General features: G+C 34.8%; 7 protein-coding genes across 10 annotated transcripts; 3 read left to right on the plus strand and 4 right to left on the minus strand.

Moving 5' to 3' along the window:
* Positions 1-708: 708 nt before the first annotated feature.
* LOC105224530 (DNA-binding protein SMUBP-2) lies at positions 709-1,563 on the minus strand. The gene is made up of 2 exons (XM_011202638.3): positions 1,410-1,563; positions 709-1,351 (listed from the first exon to the last, which is right to left on the minus strand). The coding sequence occupies exons 1-2, from the start codon at positions 1,420-1,422 to the stop codon at positions 780-782; spliced, it is 585 nt and encodes a 194-aa protein (XP_011200940.2). The 5' UTR covers positions 1,423-1,563; the 3' UTR covers positions 709-779.
* Positions 1,564-1,865: 302 nt separating this feature from the next.
* On the minus strand, positions 1,866-4,236 carry LOC105224531 (nucleolar protein 9). Its single transcript, XM_011202639.3, has 2 exons — positions 3,933-4,236; positions 1,866-3,879 (listed from the first exon to the last, which is right to left on the minus strand). The coding sequence occupies exons 1-2, from the start codon at positions 4,141-4,143 to the stop codon at positions 2,084-2,086; spliced, it is 2,007 nt and encodes a 668-aa protein (XP_011200941.2). The 5' UTR covers positions 4,144-4,236; the 3' UTR covers positions 1,866-2,083.
* A 484-nt stretch (positions 4,237-4,720) lies between these two features.
* On the plus strand, positions 4,721-9,455 carry LOC105224534 (cleavage and polyadenylation specificity factor subunit 1). Its single transcript, XM_049462078.1, has 3 exons — positions 4,721-4,845; positions 4,927-6,300; positions 6,357-9,455. Exons 2-3 carry the CDS (start codon positions 4,957-4,959, stop codon positions 9,315-9,317), a joined length of 4,305 nt encoding a protein of 1,434 aa, XP_049318035.1. The 5' UTR covers positions 4,721-4,845; positions 4,927-4,956; the 3' UTR covers positions 9,318-9,455.
* A 117-nt stretch (positions 9,456-9,572) lies between these two features.
* LOC105224532 (phospholipase A2) lies at positions 9,573-10,680 on the minus strand. Of its 2 annotated transcripts, XR_852524.4 has the most exons (3): positions 10,262-10,680; positions 9,875-10,182; positions 9,573-9,819 (listed from the first exon to the last, which is right to left on the minus strand). XR_852524.4 is itself a non-coding variant. In XM_011202640.4 (2 exons), the coding sequence occupies exons 1-2, from the start codon at positions 10,561-10,563 to the stop codon at positions 9,933-9,935; spliced, it is 552 nt and encodes a 183-aa protein (XP_011200942.2). In that variant the 5' UTR covers positions 10,564-10,679; the 3' UTR covers positions 9,848-9,932. The 2 variants fall into 2 exon arrangements, 1 of the variants encoding a protein (XP_011200942.2); XM_011202640.4 differs by lacking the exon at positions 9,573-9,819 and having other exon boundaries at positions 9,848-10,182; positions 10,262-10,679.
* An 817-nt stretch (positions 10,681-11,497) lies between these two features.
* LOC105224536 (UPF0598 protein CG30010) lies at positions 11,498-12,481 on the plus strand. The gene is made up of 3 exons (XM_011202643.4): positions 11,498-11,753; positions 11,813-12,023; positions 12,081-12,481. Exons 1-3 carry the CDS (start codon positions 11,592-11,594, stop codon positions 12,380-12,382), a joined length of 675 nt encoding a protein of 224 aa, XP_011200945.2. The 5' UTR covers positions 11,498-11,591; the 3' UTR covers positions 12,383-12,481.
* On the minus strand, positions 12,383-13,508 carry LOC105224535 (protein crossbronx). Its single transcript, XM_011202642.4, has 4 exons — positions 13,338-13,508; positions 13,213-13,277; positions 13,043-13,146; positions 12,383-12,980 (listed from the first exon to the last, which is right to left on the minus strand). The coding sequence occupies exons 1-4, from the start codon at positions 13,412-13,414 to the stop codon at positions 12,516-12,518; spliced, it is 711 nt and encodes a 236-aa protein (XP_011200944.1). The 5' UTR covers positions 13,415-13,508; the 3' UTR covers positions 12,383-12,515.
* A 189-nt stretch (positions 13,509-13,697) lies between these two features.
* LOC105224537 (phosphatidylinositol 4,5-bisphosphate 5-phosphatase A) lies at positions 13,698-16,270 on the plus strand. Of its 3 annotated transcripts, XM_011202648.4 has the most exons (3): positions 13,698-13,853; positions 13,916-15,272; positions 15,370-16,270. In XM_011202648.4, the coding sequence occupies exons 2-3, from the start codon at positions 14,256-14,258 to the stop codon at positions 15,406-15,408; spliced, it is 1,056 nt and encodes a 351-aa protein (XP_011200950.2). In that variant the 5' UTR covers positions 13,698-13,853; positions 13,916-14,255; the 3' UTR covers positions 15,409-16,270. The 3 variants fall into 3 exon arrangements, with proteins under 3 accessions (XP_011200950.2, XP_011200948.2, XP_049318036.1); XM_011202646.4 differs by having other exon boundaries at positions 13,916-16,270; XM_049462079.1 differs by having other exon boundaries at positions 13,702-13,853; positions 13,947-16,270.
* The last annotated feature ends 4,055 nt before the right edge of the window (positions 16,271-20,325 follow it).

The raw sequence follows: 20,325 nt of genomic DNA on the forward strand, positions 1-20,325 counted from the left end.
AATCAAAGGATCGCATTAGATTGGTAACAGTTGCCGCATCACAACCGCGTCCTTCAATTATAGTAAAATATGTATCAAAATGATCAAAGAGATAGAACGGATCGCCTTGTTGCACCATCTGTTTGCACACTTTCAAAAGAAAATCAAGAATTTATTAATACATATTTGTTAAAATATAAAAATAAATAAGTATCACTAACATCGTAAACGTTCCCCAATTTCATTTGGCGCATAAACTTGTTTCACATAGTAGCTATCTCCGCTTGAGTTTAGCAGCTCTGCATTGGCGGTAGGCAACACGAATTGGAAATCCATGGCACGCTATTTTCAAATAAGATTTCTAATTTATCTCACTTTCACGTTGATTTTTACACAATATTTCGTATTGTTTAACTTATTAATTAGACGTTAATTGTTGAAAACAAAGCAATTGGAAATGTAATGTTATAACTAAGCATTCACAACAATAAAAATGGATTTCTTCTGTGCGACGCTTGCTGCCGTCAAAATAGAATTAACGTCAAACAAAATCAACTGACGCTAAAAACACAGAGTTGTTAAGAGTACTGTACGAACACTAAACTGACATGATCGTCAATTTCTTTGAATTTAATGCACTTCGATTTTTATTTTATTTTTTGTTGAAATTTAACGTTTCAAAGGGATTAACGTTATTGTTTTTTCTATTTATGTACAAATTGTCGAGAATTTTCTTTTTTTATTGATTTAATATATTAAACTTGTTCGCGTTTTACATTACATTTATATATAAATATTACTTATTTTCCTTTCTTCCGCTTTGCTCCCTTTCCCCCGCCAGCACCATTACCATCAGCTCCACCTTTGTCACCTTTCACGACCATCGGAGGGCCACCATTTACTTTTTGCATACGTCCAACTTGCATATCTTTTAATTTGGCTTGTAACTTTTTCTTAGCCTGCGCAAGATCAGCTTCTTCGCGGACGGTCTTGGCTGGTTTAGGGTGTAGGAATTTGACTCTTTCCTCTCGCTTTACTGCCTCCCCACAGCCATGGACCTCCGGCAATCCGTGTTTGAAGCAAAATCGTTTACGGCATAGCTCACAATCTTGGCCCATAAGTTTTGTTTTTGTTTTGCATCGCGAGTAATCGCATAAGTTATCTACATCTTTTACTGCAGTCAATACATCATCTAACTTTAAATTTACGACTTCTGTGGGAATGCGTTCTAAAAGCTCTAAGGTATTATTGGTGCCATAGTTAGGACGAGTTTTTCCTGGCGCTATTGGAAAAAGTGGTTCATCTAGAGCCGCTTCGGTAGAGTTTGAATTTTTTGATGTCGAATCGGAAGGAACTGTCTTATTTTTATTACCTAAAAGTAAATATTAATAATTTCTCTTTGTGAGCTTATTTAAATCATTTATTTTCACCCTTCTTTTCCATTTGTTTCCAAAATTTTTGTTTACACTCGAAATGAAAATATTAACCAAATACAGCTGATTTTGAGAACGAAAGTCGACTATTAATTCTACAGGGTGACATTTAAGCAGAAAACTCAATATTTGTTTGAAATATTTTAAAAAAATTCACAGTAGAGAACGTTTTCTACATTAAACTTTTCGTTTTCAATTTAGAGATTTTTGTGTCACTAACAGAATTTCAAAATCGTCTCAAGTCTCAAAAATTGTCTCTGATTTAAAAATTCAAATTTAGAGATTTGTGACAGGGTGAGAGCGCTATATAGTGGTTATTTATTATATGGGGAAACTATTTAAATCTTTTTTAAGCATATTAGAACAAATGTTTTTCACCTTTTAATACCCAATAAAAGGATTTAAGCTTGTTAGCTCTCATTCATTAAATGTTTTTAATCATTTTCCATTTCCATACCTTTAAATTTCACAAATTTATTTAATTTTCATTGTATAAAATTATTTATAAGTGGTCTTGAACGATGCAACAAATCCCTTCGTTTACATATTTTTTTCGTAAGGTTTCATTATTTCTATTACACTAATTTATTTTATGTAATAACACTTTGAAGAATTGTAGAAGACAAAACTGTGAATTCTGGGCGAATAATTTTTTTTTTTATTATGAAAAGTTAATTAACAATGTCCTTAAATAGTTTATCAACTCGTTGCTCTTTATTCGCATGAAAGCTAGCTTTCCATTGCGTCGCCGACAGTCTGTAGGTTTCAACACGGAATTTGTTGTAAAGTAATCTACCGAATGGTGTACTCTTTAGCATGTTTGTTTTATCTGCTAGTTCTTTTACTATACGCGCTTTCTGGGTCTCTTGTGCAGCCACAAAGCAACTGTCCACAACTCGTGAACCGAACTTAGAGGTGGCTAAGTCCACATAAAAACCCTCCATGTATCTAATGAACTTCTCTCGAGATTTCTCGCCTATATATTTACTTTGCAGGAACGCATCAACGATATGTGAACCATTTGGTGTATTAAATATGGTCACTAGTTGTTCGGCAGGTGTGTCCAATATACAGTTGACCAAAAAAATAGGCTTATTGAATCGCAAAATGTGTTGAACAATAAGTGAGCCATGAAGATGTACGAAAGCGCTGTTGTCTGCATTTGTTACTTCATACGGCTTCAATTTGATTAAACAATGAAAGAAACTTTTAACTTTTTGCTTATCGTTCGCCGGTGTGTGAAGCGCTGTTTGTAACGATACTATACTTTGAGCTTGTTTCGAACCGATGCGTAGACAGGCGCCAACAAGCGTCTCTACTACACCAGTATGCCCAATTTTCAGTAGATCTTCAATGTCATTAACTAGTTCGTTGAACACGTTTTCAAAATCTTCCTTTTCTTTAATATGTTGCAAAAGCTTTTGCACGGCGAAATTAGTTAATTGTTCTTTAGCTAATAGGGATAAGCGTCCAGTAAAGAGCATTGCATAAAGTTGAGTCAATAATTTTGGACCAGCTATAGTGATCAAAGTTTCCAATAAAATAACGGATGATTGGTATTCAAAAACCTTTGGTAACTTAACAGTAGGTTTTTCTTCTTCCGCGCCTTCGGCATTTTTACTCGCAACTTCCTCAACTTTCTCCGACGACTCTTCGTCGTCGTCCAATATTTCTATTTTCTTATCCTTTTCTTCGTCACTTTGCTCAACTTTAAGGAATGCTTCCATTAATATTTTTTTTCCAAAATGTTTCAAAAGTTGTTTGTCTGTTGCGCGTAGTGCAATACAAATTACTCCTAGTAGAGCTGAGGATAGTTCTTGGTATGGAAAATCTGAGAATTGAGGCCACATTTCTAATCGTTGTGGAAATTCCTTTAGCACATCCAACCACTCATCTGGTACATTGTACAGTTTTCGATTTTTTGCCATGTCAGCACCACCCTTCTCGAACGCAACCTTTGCCACATGTACACCGGCCAAGCTGAGGATACTAGTTCTCATAATATGATTAGCACAGGGGTCCCAAACGAAATCTTCCAAATTGTTAAGTAAGAATTTACTCACACGATCGACAAACTTGCTGCACTGCTTACGGTGGTCAGCGCTAAAGTCAGATTCAGCGTTATACGATTCTTCACTAAAAGCTGTCACTTCAGTTTTAAGCCGTTTCGGTGCAGATGGTTGATCCGCTGCATTTGTATTATCATCGGCTTCACCTGCATTTTTTAGGCTCGCTTTTCCTAAAGCTCTCAAAAAGGCTATTTCAACCATTTTTTGTAAAACGTGTGATGCAAAGCGGTCGGAACAGATCGGCCGAAAATTATCAGCAAATACATTAAAGAAACGTTCCAAATTTTCTGCGTCCACAAACCCAATCAACGACTCGAGCACTTTACACACAATTTGATTGGATGCCAAATGAATCTCTTGTTCATTCGTTTGTGCAAATACGTTGTTAGCCATATTAACTATAAATAAGAAGCGGTAAAATGTAATATGTTCCAAAAACAAACAAATATACCTTTTTCTTCGACATCCTCGAATCCATTTTTCATTGCATCCAAAATATTAATGAAGTAATTGTATTGATCATCATCAATGTGGGTACCGCGACCATAAATACCTTGTTTGGCAAAACCCTTTGCATTTCGAAGAAATCTACTATTTTTCTTCTTTTTCCTCTGACGCTTTTTATTTTGGTCGACTGCAAAACCATTAACTTCGGACTCCATACTTGTATTAAATGGAATTTTAGCTTAATTATTTTCAATTGCAAATGTATAGAACGTGTTTTAACAAAATAAACTGTCAATAGCCATAGCAAAATAAACTGAAAAACGTGCAAACATCAATGCTGAAGTGCTGAATACAATACCGACGACAGACGACAAACGACATCTGTCAAATATTAAAATACCCACTTTCTTATGGACACTGTTGTTTTGACAGCTGCACGACTACACGACTGTAGGCCGACAGTTTTCGTTCTCGCTAACTTCAATATTAGCTAATTGGCATAAAATAGCTATATTTGTAAAATAACGTCAAGTTTGTTAGAGCTGTGAATAATTTTACATTTTACATATTAGTGGCATCACCACTCTTCCTCATCTCTCTATCTTCCATTCTACTGTCAACTCTACTGTCGTCCTACTGTCGTTGGCAAATATAGGAGAATATTGAAGTTAGCGAGAACGACAACTGTCGGCCTACAGTCGTGTAGTCGTGCAGCTGTCAAAATAACAGTGTCCATAAGAACGTGTGAATTTTAATATTTGACAGATGTCGTTTGTCGTCTGTCGTGGTATTGTATTCAGCACTTCATCAAAGTGTTGCCAAGTTTATGATGGAAATGCAGCACAAGAGAACGTAAACTAATTTACGTTCTCTGACTGCGCCGGCAAATGTTTTGTTTGCGCATGAAAAATTAGTCGGTAGGCAGCTATTTGTGTATTATAATTTTACATTTTTAATAAATTCTCTACAAATTTATTTGATCATTTTATATTTTATAGATTTCCCGACAATAACGCCAGTTGTTCATCATGTTTTCACTGTGTAAACAGTCACATCCCGCTACTGGAGTGGAATTTGCAATTTGCTGTCATTTCTTCAACAACTTTGAGGAGAACCTCGTCGCAGCAGGTGCAAATATACTCAAGGTATATCGTATATTCCCTCATCTAGATGCTGCTCAACGCCAAAAATTGCTAAATATCAATGACTTACGTACACCTCCGAAAATGCGCCTAGAATGTTTGGCGACCTATACGCTTTATGGTAACGTGATGTCATTGCAGAGCGTGTCGTTGGCAGGATCACTACGCGATGCACTACTTATAAGTTTTAAAGATGCCAAGTTATCGGTAGTACAGCATGATCCCGATACGTTTGCACTAAAAACACTTTCACTGCACTTTTTCGAAGAGGATGACGTCCGTGGTGGATGGACAGGACGCTACTTTATACCAATGGTACGAGTTGACCCAGACTCTCGGTGCGCTGTAATGCTGGTTTATGGTAAACAGTTGGTGGTGTTACCCTTTCGAAAGGATAATAGTTTAGATGAGATCGAGCTTGCGGATGTGAAACCCATAAAGAAAACACCTACAGCACTAGTTGCTCGTACTCCAATATTAGCTTCCTACTTAATAGCACTTCGCGAACTTGACGAAAAAATTGACAATGTATTAGATTTACAATTTTTATACGGCTATTATGAACCAACACTGCTGATTCTCTACGAACCAGTAAGAACATTTGCTGGACGTGTCTGTGTACGATCCGATACGTGTGTACTAGTAGCCATTTCATTAAATATTCAACAACGAGTGCACCCAGTAATCTGGACAGTTACTGGTTTGCCATTTGATTGTCTTCAAGTTTTCCCAATACAGAAGCCAATAGGCGGCTGCCTCGTCACAACCGTGAATTCCATAATTTATCTAAATCAGAGTGTGCCGCCGTATGGTGTGAGTTTAAATAGCTCAGCAGATCATAGCACAAGCTTCCCTCTCAAGCCACAAGACGGGGTACGGATCTCACTTGATGCAGCCAATCTTACATTTATTGATATTGATAAACTAGTGATCTCGCTTAAAGGTGGTGAACTGTATGTGCTGACCTTATGCGTTGACTCCATGCGCACGGTTCGAAATTTCCATTTCCATAAGGCAGCTGCTAGTGTTCTGACCAGTTGTATGTGTGTTTGTCAATCAGAATATTTGTTTTTGGGTTCAAGATTGGGAAATTCGTTATTGCTGCATTTTACTGAAGAGGATCAGAGTACTGTTATAACGTTGGACGAGGTGGAAACAAACGATGCTAACGCTGCAGTTAACGACGAATCTGTACCTAAAGCGAGGCGTATCGAAGACGAAGAGTTGGAGGTAAAAGTATTGATTTAATTATAACATTTAAAAATTAATTGTTCCCCGCTTTTTAGGTATATGGAACCGGTGCTAAAACATCGGTTCAGTTGCGGAAATACATTTTCGAAGTTTGCGATAGTTTGCTAAATGTGGGACCAATAAACTTCATGTGTGCTGGCGAACGTGTTGAATTTGAGGAAGACGGTGTTACATTACGTCCGCACGTAGAAAACTTAGCTGAGCTAAAAATTGAAGTCGTTGCTTCCAGTGGTCACAACAAGAACGGCGCTTTATGTGTCTTCGTAAATTGCATTACACCCCAAATTATTACTAGTTTTGAGCTGGAAGGTTGTCTAGATGTATGGACTGTGTATGACGATGCTAGTAAAAAGTCTACACGTCACGATCATCATGACTTTATGATATTATCGCAACGCTCATCATCTCTAGTATTGCAGACGGGCGATGAGATCAACGAGATCGAAAATACCGGCTTCAGCTGTCAACAACCAACTATATTCGTGGGTAACCTAGGACAAAATCGTTTCATTATACAAGCAACAACACGTAACGTCAGACTGCTGCAAGGAACGCGCCTCATACAAAATGTACCCATCGATGTGGGCTCACCGGTAGTGCAAGTCTCAACTGCCGATCCCTATGTTTGTTTACGTGTACTAAATGGACAAGTTATCACATTGGCTTTACGTGAGACTAAAGGTAGTCCACGTCTTGCAATCAATAAGAATACAATCAGTAGTGTGCCTGCTGTGATTGCAATAGCTGCATACAAAGATATATCTGGCTTATTCACAGCTAAGTCGGATGATGTACTCAATCTCACAGGCAGTAATGGCAATTCATTGTATGCTGGTTTGGGATACATGAAAGCGGAGCCGCATATGAAAATCGAAGATGAAGAAGATCTGCTATATGGTGAATCTGGCAACGCCTTCAAGATGAACAGTCTGGCCGATCTTGCAAAACAATCCAAACAAAAAAATACTGATTGGTGGCGCCGTTTGCTGCCTCAAATAAAACCATCTTACTGGCTGATCACGGCTCGTGAATCGGGCACTTTGGAAATATATTCTATGCCCGATATGAAGTTAATGTATCTAGTTAATGATGTGGGCAATGGCGGTATGGTGCTTAGCGACTCAATGGAGTTCGTGCCAGTGCCACTAAGCAACCAGGAGAACAGTAAAACTGGCATACTTTTGAATTGTATGCCACAGCATGCAAATTCGCCTTTGGCACTGGAAATCAGCATGGTTGGCTTGGGAAATCAGGGCATGCGTCCACTACTTTTAATACGTACGCGACTGGAATTGCTAATCTATCAAGTGTTTCGCTATCCCAAAGGTCATTTAAAAATACGTTTCAGAAAACTAGAAACACTCAATATGTTGGACGTGCAACCAACTAGTATGGAAGTAGATGATTTGGAAAGCGAACTTGAATCGTATAATTTACAAGAGCGTTATGTTAGCAAATTACGTTATTTTGCCAACATTAGTGGGCACAATGGTGTGATGGTTTGTGGCGTAAATCCACATTTTCTTTTCCTAACCTCCAAGGGTGAGCTACGTGTACATAAGTTTTACGGAAATGGTGTCGTGCGGAGTTTTGCGCCATTCAACAATGTAAATTGTCCCTTTGGCTTTTTATATTTTGACCATACAGCCGAGCTAAAGATTTCTGTACTGCCTACTTACTTGACATACGATTCTATTTGGCCAGTGCGTAAAGTACCGTTGCGTTGTACGCCGCGACAGATTGTCTATCATCGTGAAAATCGTGTTTATTGCTTGATCACGCAGACCGAGGAGCCTACTAACAAGTATTATCGTTTCAATGGTGAAGACAAAGAATTGACAGAAGAAAACAAAGGCGAACGCTTCATCTATCCTAGTGCTTCCAAATTTGCAATGGTGCTTATGAGTCCGGAAACATGGGAAATTGTGCCAGACGCTTCCATACAATTCGAGGAATGGGAACACGTGACAGCATTTAAGATTGTAAAGCTCGCTTATGAGGGCACACGATCCGGTCTTAAAGAATACCTTTGTATTGGCACAAATTTTAATTATAGTGAAGATATCACCTCACGCGGAAACATACACATTTACGACATCATTGAAGTTGTACCTGAACCAGGCAAACCGTTAACAAAATTCAAATTGAAAGAAGTTTTCAAAAAAGAACAAAAAGGTCCCGTATCAGCCATTTCGGATGTACTCGGTTTTCTAGTAACAGCACTCGGTCAAAAGATCTATTTGTGGCAGTTGAAAGACGATGATCTTATTGGTGTCGCATTTATTGACACAAACATATATGTGCATCAAATAATATCTGTTAAATCATTAATTTTAATCGCTGATGTCTACAAATCAGTCAGTTTACTACGTTTCCAAGAGGAGTTTCGCACGCTTTCACTTGCATCACGTGATTTTAATCATTTACAAGTCTATAATATTGAGTTCATGGTGGATAACAATAATTTAGGTTTCCTAGTGACAGATGCGGATAAAAACCTTATAGTTTACATGTACCAACCAGAATCTCGTGAATCTATTGGAGGTCAGAAGTTACTACGCAAATCTGATTATCACCTCGGCCAGGCGGTGAATACAATGTTTCGTGTGCAATGTCATCAACGTGGTCAACACCAACGGCAACCATTCCTCTATGAAAATAAACACTTGGTGTTCTTCGGCACATTGGATGGTGCGCTTGGATATTGCTTGCCACTGCCTGAGAAAGTATACCGACGATTTTTGATGTTGCAAAACGTTCTGCTCTCCTATCAAGAGCATCTGGGTGGTTTGAATCCTAAAGAGTTTCGAACGGTGAAAAGCTCGAAAAAATTATCTCTAAATCCTTGTCGTTGTATAATTGACGGTGATCTTATTTGGACATACACAATGATGTCTACAGCGGAGAAAAATGAAGTGGCGAAAAAAATTGGTACGAGAACAGAGGAAATTCTTGCAGATCTGTTGGATATCGAGCGCATTGCATCGGTGTTCTAAGCCAAGTCCCTAACATTACACTTTATTTTTAATAATAGTATATAAGAATTTGGGAAGACAAGTTATGTGTACGATAGAGCACCGTGTCCTTGTTTAGGAAAACAAGTGGGTGAATAAATTACATTAGAAAGTAAATAATTAATGTATTTTTCATTATGGTATGTGGCGTTATGAGTAAGATTGTTATAATAATGGAATAGAATGATTTTTTGGCAGCCCAGCATTTATTTGAATTGAATATATCTATTGGTATACAAGTATATGCATAGATAACAAACAATACTAAATGTTAACTTCGACTGCGAATGTCGGCTTTCTTGTCTTTATTATGATAATGATCGGTCAGTTTGAATAGCTCCTTAAGCTACAATGATCCAATCTGAATATGTGTTGATATTGTAGCGATGCCTCAGATGATAATATGTACTATATGCCAAAGTTGAGTATTTTGTGTAAGTGTGTACGTCTAAATTATAGCGAACTTTAATACTGAGTAAACATCCTAAATAAAATGTGAGTAATAATTAGGGTTTTATCTTTATCATTTAATCGTTTACCTTTATTTCTTTATGCATTCATTAATTTAATTTAAAATTCATATGTTCAAAACAAAGGCTATCGTTTATAGCTATAAAATGGTATATCATAGAACTGCCAAATTTTTGGCCGTGTTTTATCCACTTGGTAACGTATGCAACGCTGCCTAAAAGTTCCTTTTTGATACTCTTTGCAACTTACTATTGGATATCCATTAGCGAAACATTTATTGCGAGTACCAAAGTAGACACGTCCCAATGTATTTGCGACCATATCATTAATAGATTGTAGGCAGTTCAAGAAAGTTTGTTCACAAGTACATTTCATGCTGAAAATATTTACATTAAGTTGCAATATTTTATAATAACTACGCTTTCAATTTATTGATCTTATTTAATATCACTCACATAGGAAATAAATCGGTGTTATTAAGTCCATGTAAAGTTTGTCTTGACTCCAGTATTTCTTCACAATGATCATGCTGCCTACAGCATGTGTCAGACTCACGTTGAGTTCCTAAATCATTATAATTGGCTGCAGTATTTCCAGGTCCGCACCATTTTGTACCTGGTACGGTTATACCGGTGAAGGGAACTGATGGTAATGCTTGATTGTAAATATCTTCATCTTCGAATATTGACTCCTCTTGAAATGCAACAACGACTGCAGCCAGAAGAAGCGTGATGATAAAATTTTGCAATTTAATCATGCTTCTTTATGAGCTTTTAATAAACTAAATTTTAAGTGCAAAATTTTCATAATCCAAGTCAGCTGTAAGTCTCAGATTGTTACGAAAACATAATGACCTCAGAGGTAAATAACACTGATAAGACTTATGAACCTTGTGAGAAGATTTCAATTTAATGAATTTGTAAGATAGGTATATTCAGCTAGTTCTACATATTTTAATCTAAATATACACTGGATTAAATAATAAAAACATTATATATGTACGTACAATGGAAGATCCTACATTTATGAAAACCTATATTTGAATTTGTAAAAAAGTTGTACAAACGAATACGCTTGTTTACATATTTTTGTATATACATACATACATAATTAATTTCAATTTGGTGTGAATACAAAGCTGCTATATAATTGGCCGAGCTTCTTCCATGTGTAATATGGTCATAGATTTTCTTTAGGAAATATGGAGTCCTGGACTTATTACGCCACCAATCAGTTATTTTTCTTGTAAAAAAACGTTCTCTTAGAGAAAAAATCTTAAATTTTTGTTTTGGAACGGTTGTTATTTGAACCCATAATTTATTTGATTCTAATCACACACTTTACATATTTATATAATAAATTCATATGTTAATATGTAATAACTGTCTATGTTGTATTGCACTATAATCCATCCAACCTGATTTTGATTTAATTTTTTATGGATTGCTGAATACAAAAAAGCATTCTGAAAAAGTGTTTACTTATTTAATCTTAAATAAATATCACAGTTATGAAGTTTATTACTTTTCCATACAAATATACTATGGTATGTGCAATTACGTAAATAAATATGTGTAAGTACATGTGTGATTATTAGGGTATCTTCTTATTAAGTTGACCTTCCTTTACATGTTTCCGCTGAAAGTTTAATTTCCTGTAATTTGTATTTGCCGTTGATTGTCACTTTGTAGGTTGTATCATAACAGCTGATTTTTGTTTTGACAAGTTTATTTGTTTTTATTATTAAACTCGAACAACTTGTTATAAAGTATAAACGCAATTAAAATGATTTTTCGGTACATGTTGAGACGTGCTGAAAATAAATATAAAATATTGTCAACATGCCTACTAAGGTGCAATCATTTCAGTGGGGTAAGTTATGTGCAGGGCCAGGAACCTGAACCGAAAATACGTGAATATTTCTACTATATTGATCACGAAGGCATGGTGAGATCTTTGGAACTGGAAATACTTTTGCAAAGTGATAAAGTTTTAAATGTATACAGCTTTTTTTAGATGACGCCAAAATGAAAAACTTCACCTCTTGCTTTAAGGAAAAGCAATTCTTGAAATTTTTCTTTAGTCGAGTAAAACTGAATGACACCAAGAGATATCGTGAACACTTTCCGTATCTATCTTTATGTGGACGTGAACGTAACTTCATACGCTGCGATGATACACCAATTGTGTTCACACATGTGTTATCAGACAATAAGGGTAAATATTTTACTGCACAATAACACTACAATAATAATACGTAAAATTGTATATTAGGTCACGATCGTATATCATACGCTCATGCCGCAGATCAGCTTACCACTGAATTTTTACCACAAAAGATTTATATGAACCCTAAAACAGGACGCGTTTACCATCCTGCATGGCCTAAGGTTGGTGGCATTGGTTTGATACGTTCGAAATTAGCTATAGAGCTAAGTCGTAATTTTGAGTTTGTTAACGGAGAACAAGAACCCCCTACACATTTCACGTGGCATGGTGAGCGGTTGGAATTGGAAAATACTTGGGTAGGAAATACTCAACGCCTTGGAATATTTGAAGAAGAAGAGTGCAATTGATACTGTGATAACGTTAACGAAATATATTTTAAATGTTTTTTTTTTTTAATAACTAAAAATTATATTATATTATTGCTAACTATCGATTACACAATTTAATTAATACTTAACATTTTTATAACATCATAAATGATTACTCAACGCTTAGAGGTTTAAATTCACCCTCCTTTACCCACGATAGACCATTTGATGGCACAGTCGGGCTTTCCGGGAGATCTTTGCCTGAACAAATGCGCTCTTTTATTGGTCCATGAATGTCTGTGTCAAACTTTTCAAAAACTATGTAATGTGGATCCTCCGTGGGTGGTTCATCATAAATTCGATCTTTGCTAGAGCTTGCGCAGTCCTTAGCTCGTGCTATAAATTCTGCACGATTTTGTGATAGCAATTCCGCTGCTTCGGCATTGTTATATTTGGCACCACTAGCGGCAAGACGTGTACACTCAATGGGATCGATAAATATTGCCTGTATATATTTAAGCAATTGCCATATGTGATCCTCTCCGGTACGCCAATAAGGAAAAGCACATGAAATATCCAAAGATCCAGTGTAAGGACAAATGAGTGGGTGGATGATTTCATTTTGGAAGATAACGGTCTAAAAACAATGGAAAAGTTTAAAATGAATAATTGATATATTGACATCTACGGTTTTCTTACAGGCAATGTCTTATCGTCAGGAAATTTATCTGGCAATAGTATTGTAAAACGAAATACTGCATCAATATAGAATCCTTGTCTGACAAATATGACGCCAAACCATACTGAAATCATTTAAATAATTACATTTAAATTAAGTGAAAAAGTTACAATTTAATAAAATAACTTACAAAGTGAGTTTCCATATGACGGTATTACATAGACCCCACCTATTTTTTCGGATTCAATCATTTTGCTTGAAATATAAACACCAGTTAATATAATTAAATGTAGTGCGCCAAATGTTGTTACTTACTATTCTGCAAGTATTTTATATTCCTGTTGAATAGTGGTCAACAATTTATCTTCTCCCTTATGTGCATCTAGCGTCATTTTAAAAATTAATTTTTGTTAACAAATTAGTTAGAAAATAAATGCGAATAAAATAGTACCAGATAAATTATTAAACATATCAGCTGATAGTAAACTAAAATGTGTTGTTTGTGCGTTGTAGCAAATGTCAAAAAATGGTAAATAACGTAATGTTTTCGTTAAGCAAACGATACGTTGATATGTCAGTTTTGTATCTCATCAATATTAATAAAATCTGTAAGGTAAATGGTTGAGTGTTATAATTTAACAAATTAGAAATTATTCAGTTATTGTATCGAAATTTTCGATTTTGCCAATAACAATGGAAATTAAATATCTAACTATGTTCAACGTAACAAAAGTTGTGATAAGTTCACTAAACACAGCTGCATCATACGTTTGCTAAAAAAACGAAAACAACAAAGAGTCAATGAAACAGGTTTAAAGGTGTTCGGGAAAGGTAATTTTGTTTTGATTTCAATAATTTAATTAGTTATTAAAATAAACACTTCTCTCCTGTAGAACTAAAATGAAAAATATCTTACTACATTAGGTGATGAACATAATGTAAAGGGGATAACGCTGTTAAACATTTAAAATATATTCCTGCATGCTGATTATGCTGAATTCGAAGGCCAGTATAAAACAAAGCAATATATTTGACAACCAGAATACGTCGTTTAGATAGTATTAGTAGTAGCACCAAATTTGTTATGAGCTAATTCGTGGATTAGTAGCTGTCAAGTAACCTGATCGTGACCGTATACAAATCTCACCAGCAATAATATTTTTATATGAGTAATACTTATGTACAGTAATTTGTAGTGACGAACGTGTATATATGTATAATAATTAAGTCGAAATGAGTGCTTCCGTAATTGCTAACTTATGTGTCTACATCCTTACATGGAATGTAGGGACACATCGTCCACATGATATTTCTATGACGGATGCTTTGTCGCTAAACGGTACAACAGCTTGCCCGGAAGAAAAATTACCTGACATTTACGTTGTGGCATTACAAGAAGTCAGCACTCATGCAAAAAATCAATTTCTCAACATTTTCAATGATGACCCATGGACGTTTAAGATAAGTGAACATCTTACCCCCCACGATTATATTAAAATTGGAACAGAGCAGATGCAAGGAATTTTAATTATGATGTTCGCGCAACCCAAGCATGAACCACATATGAAAGACATAGAGGTGCAAAACACCCGTACAGGTTTAGGCGGCTTTTGGGGTAATAAAGGCGCCGTAAGTATACGCATGAGTCTCTATGGTACCGGTGTGACTTTTGTGGGTGCACATTTAGCGGCACATGACGAAAAACTGAGTGAACGCATCGAAGACTACAATCAAATAGTGAATAATCATCATTATAAAACACCAAAATATCGTAGTATTTTCGATCATGATTACGTGTTTTGGTTTGGTGATCTAAATTTCCGTTTAACTGGCAGCGATTCAGCGTGGGATGTGCGCTCTTTGGTTGAACAGGGTAAATTTGAGGAGCTATTAGAACGCGACCAATTATCATTGGCACGCAGTACGGGCAATGCATTTGCTCTACTCTCTGAAGAACTACCTACATTTGCACCTACTTTCAAGTTCATTGAAGGAACATCTGAATACGATTTGAAGCGACGTCCAGCATGGTGTGATCGTATATTACACCGTGTACAAGAAAATCGTTATCCTGATATAACCTTAAATATAACACAATTATCATATAAATCTCATCCCAATTATACACTCTCCGATCACAAACCCGTATCAGCTGAATTTATTTACAAAATAGAGGCGCAGACCAAAACGGATGAGGAGTTGTACGAATTAACCCACGGTGGCAGCAGTACCGAAACCCCTTTAGCTAGTGTAACTATCTTATTTGTTACAACTTTGTTGACATTGTACTAAATTCTCGCAACGAAACTTGTTTGTATTTATTTTTTTCTTGTTTGTCTATCTGCAGTTCGATAGCGAAAATGTTCGGCTCGCTCCAATGTATTAAAAGCTAAGCAAAAGCGTTTACAAATAAGAAATTATAAGCAACAAGTCTGATAAGAAGGATCATTTAATTGACAGCGTGATAAGTGCCAAAATGCCCAGCATAGCGGACATACTCTAACGTAATTTTCTTTAATTTAATTTTTTTTGTCTCAGAATTGGTTGTGTTACAAATTAAAAAAAAGTGGGCATTTCTTTGCATATTGTTTCGTATTGCATGTATGAATCTCAGTATGAGAATTTTAAAATTATTTTTATTAATAATACATATATGTAGTATATCGTGTTTTTAATTTTTCTTCTCTAAGTATATTGAGGTTTATAAATGCCTATTTACACTAATTAAATGAACAAAATACTAACAGCTAAAGTTATATTATGTATGATAATTCATAAAAATTTTTGAAAACTAAGTTCGTTCTCGAATAAAACTTTATTTGTTTGCATAAATGTACGCATTTATTTTTAAATATTGTACTCTACAAACATGTTACATTCTTTTGCAATATTACGTAAATATATACAAACAGTTATAGTTAAAAGCTTTAAATACATAAATAAGATATAAGTATAACATTTGTTAAAATCCGAAAATTTGCTCAGCTAATAATAAACGTTAAACTGTAGTAATAATGTAATATATTAGAGATTAAAGAGATAAATTTGCCTTTGTATAGAAAATGTTCACATATCAAAAGTCAGTGAAATTTTAATTCTCGAAACGTTCATAGTAGTAGTGTATAAAAAGCTGACTGGGCGTATTATTTGTATAAACTCATACATTGTGCAAATTTAAAGTGAATTACATATGTATATGCATATATCTATATTTTCATAAATAAAAATAAAAAGACAACTAACCTAAATGCTTGTTTCATTAATATTAATTAAAAATTTCCTGTTAATTTTTATTGAAAATGCTTATCAAGTTGATAGATGAATTAACCTAAGGTTTCAATTAAAAGTAAAGTCTAAATTTCACAGCTGTGCATATATGTATTTCGTACCTATGTGCATATATGCAGCCATAAGTATGAAGAAAGAAATATAAGGCTAATCAAATATTATTTGTTAGTTTGTTGAATTCCTTTTGTATTGATTATTTATAATTCGTTATATGTGTATGTATATGTACATATGTGTGTATTTAGGGGAGTTTGAATTTATTTGCATTGTTTAGAAATGCCATTTGTTTCAATCATTCAAAACCGCTAAAATACAGTTTTAATTTAGTTTAGTTGGGTAATTCAAAGAAATATGTACATATGTATGTACATGTGGATGTCTTTAGCTAAAGCAGCACAATGAGCTTAATGATAGGTTAATTGCGAACACTTGTGGTAAGAGTTCTTTCAGCTCGTCTTTCAACCTTGTGGGCTCTAACTTTTTCCAAGTTAGCATTAAAATTAATAAAAACTAACATGTTGGAATGATAGCTATGAATGGTGAAACATCTCACATACTTCAAATTAGAATTTTGTATATTAAAAAGGTAAAATATAAATAAATATAAATTGCTTATTTAATGAAATAATAATATTATTTTTTTTTTTAATTTTACATATTATACTAAAGAGGCAATATTGACTGCGGTAAAACATGTTCAACTGGCTGCGATAGGCGACGATAATCAAGATATTTTATGACGATTTTGCATTCTCAAATACATACAAAATTAAGATTATTTTAGTTTAACTAAGATTCCTTGTGACACGATTCAAATTTTTACTTTTTTTTTTAAGGAATTAAGCGATTATGTGGAAACTCATCATCGTAAAGGACGACCCAAAGCTAAAACACGACACTATAATTCAAAATTACCGAGAGGTTTGTACTGGACAAAGATGAGCGTGTGCAAACAAAAAAAATTTACCAAGACGATTACCATTTGCTCGGGAACACATCAACTAGTCAGTGAAACGATGTAAAACAATATTTTTTTCTGATAAATTAAAATTTAGTTTTAAAGACTCAAATCGAATGAGATGAGTTTGTCGACCAAAAAATTCAGCGGCTACATCCCCGAAACTGCCAAAGTACGGTTAAGCATGGAGATTGTTTTCAAGATAATGTAATTCGTAGATATTAGTTCAATTTGTTTTCTCCGTCACTGTATTTAAAATTCTATAAATATAATTTCCCTCGAATACATACATTTTGTATTATATTCATAGAATGAGATATGTTAGATTAAGGGGTCGATCCTAAAAGGCATCTCACCTGGTCAGTTCAGAACGCTGGTTCGTTGTGGTATCTAAAAAGATCCTGGATACCTGGCATGTAAAGAAATACTGGATCATAAGACCCTTACAAATCGAAAAAAAATTTGCTGAGACGGCTAATGTCAGTTTCGGCTATGTTTTCCGGCTGGGCAATGAAGACGAAAGTGACGGGATGTTTCCACCTCATCTTTCCCCATACAAGTTTCATGACTAGCGTCCGACAAGATGAATAAAATGAAATAAAATAGTTTAAATGAAAAATGTCATTCCTATTCAACGCTTTTCTTAAAACTAGTAGAATAAAAAACATTGCCCTAGGCCCTGTATTGGTGGAATTCGAAGATCTGAGGTGTTCCTCTGTCATACTATGCTTTAAGTAATATTTAAAAATATTAAACGTTCTCCCTATTTACCTAAATTATTAAGTTTATATATATGTATATATAGTTCCTAAAAGGAAAGCACATATTAAAGGTATTATTTTCAGTGAATACGAATTTTTCGTGTTCATTTTACCTCTATACCTCTTTATCCGTGAACCAAACTAAAGTTCTCTGAGTTCCTCGATAAAAATCTATTGATTGGATCTTACCTTTGCAAAAGCACTAAGAGTTCCTCATTTGCATCTTGCTTTCTAGTAGAAAGCCATAGCACTGAAGGGTTAAAACGAGTTTGACGTAAAAGAGAGATTTGTAGTTATTGACTTAATGTCTATCTTGAATATAAAGATTCAAGCAATTTAAAAATTTAACTCTATCATATTATGATCGACCAGTTAATTGCATTTTAGCCAATTCCATTTGTTAAGGAGAGAATAACTTGTTTCCAAGCTTTAATGGGTGGTATTGGCGCTAAGTCAGTACCAAGTTGTCTTTAAGACCTCGAGAAGTTATCACTGCCTCATACTTCAATTGAATAATATTTACTTTTTATATTTATGGAGACTTTGTGAAAATGATTTGCTCCCACCCCCAATCTTTAACGTGCTCTTATAATTGGTTGCCTTAGCACCCGTAAAATACAAGTGAAAGCTTCTCGTGGTACAAGTTCAATAAATCAATTACAAAATTATTAATAATAGTAAATAGTTTTATGCACGCGCTACTATATTACGAATGTTGGTGTTGTTGTAATAACATCACTTTTATTCAACATGCAATTGTAAACAAGTGGGTGCAAAGTAAAGTTGGTCCAATGGAAATCCCCTTTCGAGAGCAACACCACTTAATTGGCTGTAACATTGTAAACAATGACAAATCAGTACATTGAAAAAATTTAGTGAGGCCACCAAGAAAATGAAGGCGACGTGCGTTACTAGCATTCGTTCGGACGTAGATTCGTAAACAGTTACAAGCTCGATTAAGCCATGACAATTTCAAAATGGGCAAAATGAACAACAACTACGTCGCCATTTAAAATTATGGTGGACTTTAACTTGTTTACTGTGAACTAATTACTTCAGTGTACTTCCCAAAAATCTATTTTTTAATACCTCGCATTTTGTTATCAACGATTGTATCGTCAATTAATCCTTAACTTATCATTTATGGGTAATAACTTTTTGGGTGCTACCGTTCAATGCAGATATAACAATTTTCTGCACCTGTGCTTTTGTACGGATATCAAATATCACCCTTCAATCTAATCGATCAGTATCGATGTTATTTTTTAAGTAACGAATGCCAAAGGGGAACATTTCTTATCAAAGTCGATGGTACACATGTCCCATGAAAATAAAATAATATAAATTAGCCGAGGTATTGGAAAAAAACCAAACCAGAAAGATGAATCATAAAAAATGACTTCACAAAAAAGCTGACGACGTCGAGATTATCGATTCAAATTCGAAATAAAAAATTATGGCATTCATGAACATTTGATATCACTCCGTCGATTTATATTTTTTAATTCCACTCATAATTTTTTTCTCCTTGTTACTCCTCTCTGGTGTATAACCCCTATGCAAGGTTGTACCATACCCACAAGATTAGAGACTGGGCGAAGATACTCTTTGTTTTGGTTACGTTGATCCCTTTATGCAGGTTGGGTGATTTTTAATCCGCTGGCTACTCAATATAAGTATCTTATATTTCTTTACTTATGGTCTTAAAGAAATTTGGTATCCCGGGTGATACCCAAACTGTATACAGAATCCAAAAATACAACCCGCTGCTAAAAATTATTTTTGAGCCAACTGTTGTTCCTTTTAAAAACGTTTCCAAATCAAATATTGTAAATAAGCAAAATTATTCAAAAAAGATGGGAAAGATGACGAAATGTTGTTTTTGAAGTGAGTTTAGCCGAAAATGCTATTGGTATGTGACCTCAGAAATGAGGGAAGGGCTTGCAGTTGGTATGAATATTTTGAATTTTGTCGCAACCATGTGTCCACACTTTTTATAGTTAATTATGGTTCATATAGATATTAAAAAAAACGTTGTTCCAAGTTTCTTATAAAACAAGCACGAAAAGTCGAAATGCTCGATCGATATACTATAACTTTGCCTATACTATATATGTATGTTAGCTGAGGGGCTTTCTTATATACCCGATGCACTGGTATGAAAAGAGCGTTTTTTTTGTGAAAAAGAAAAACTTATTTTGAATGTTAAAGTAAAAAAAATATAAGTATTGACCATTGGTTTTCACAGATTTTGATCAACTTTATGGCAATTTGTGGATACCATGCCACTAAAAAT

Source organism: Bactrocera dorsalis, unplaced genomic scaffold (genome assembly GCF_023373825.1).
Source record: "Bactrocera dorsalis isolate Fly_Bdor unplaced genomic scaffold, ASM2337382v1 BdCtg271, whole genome shotgun sequence".
Lineage (NCBI taxonomy): Eukaryota > Metazoa > Arthropoda > Insecta > Diptera > Tephritidae > Bactrocera > Bactrocera dorsalis.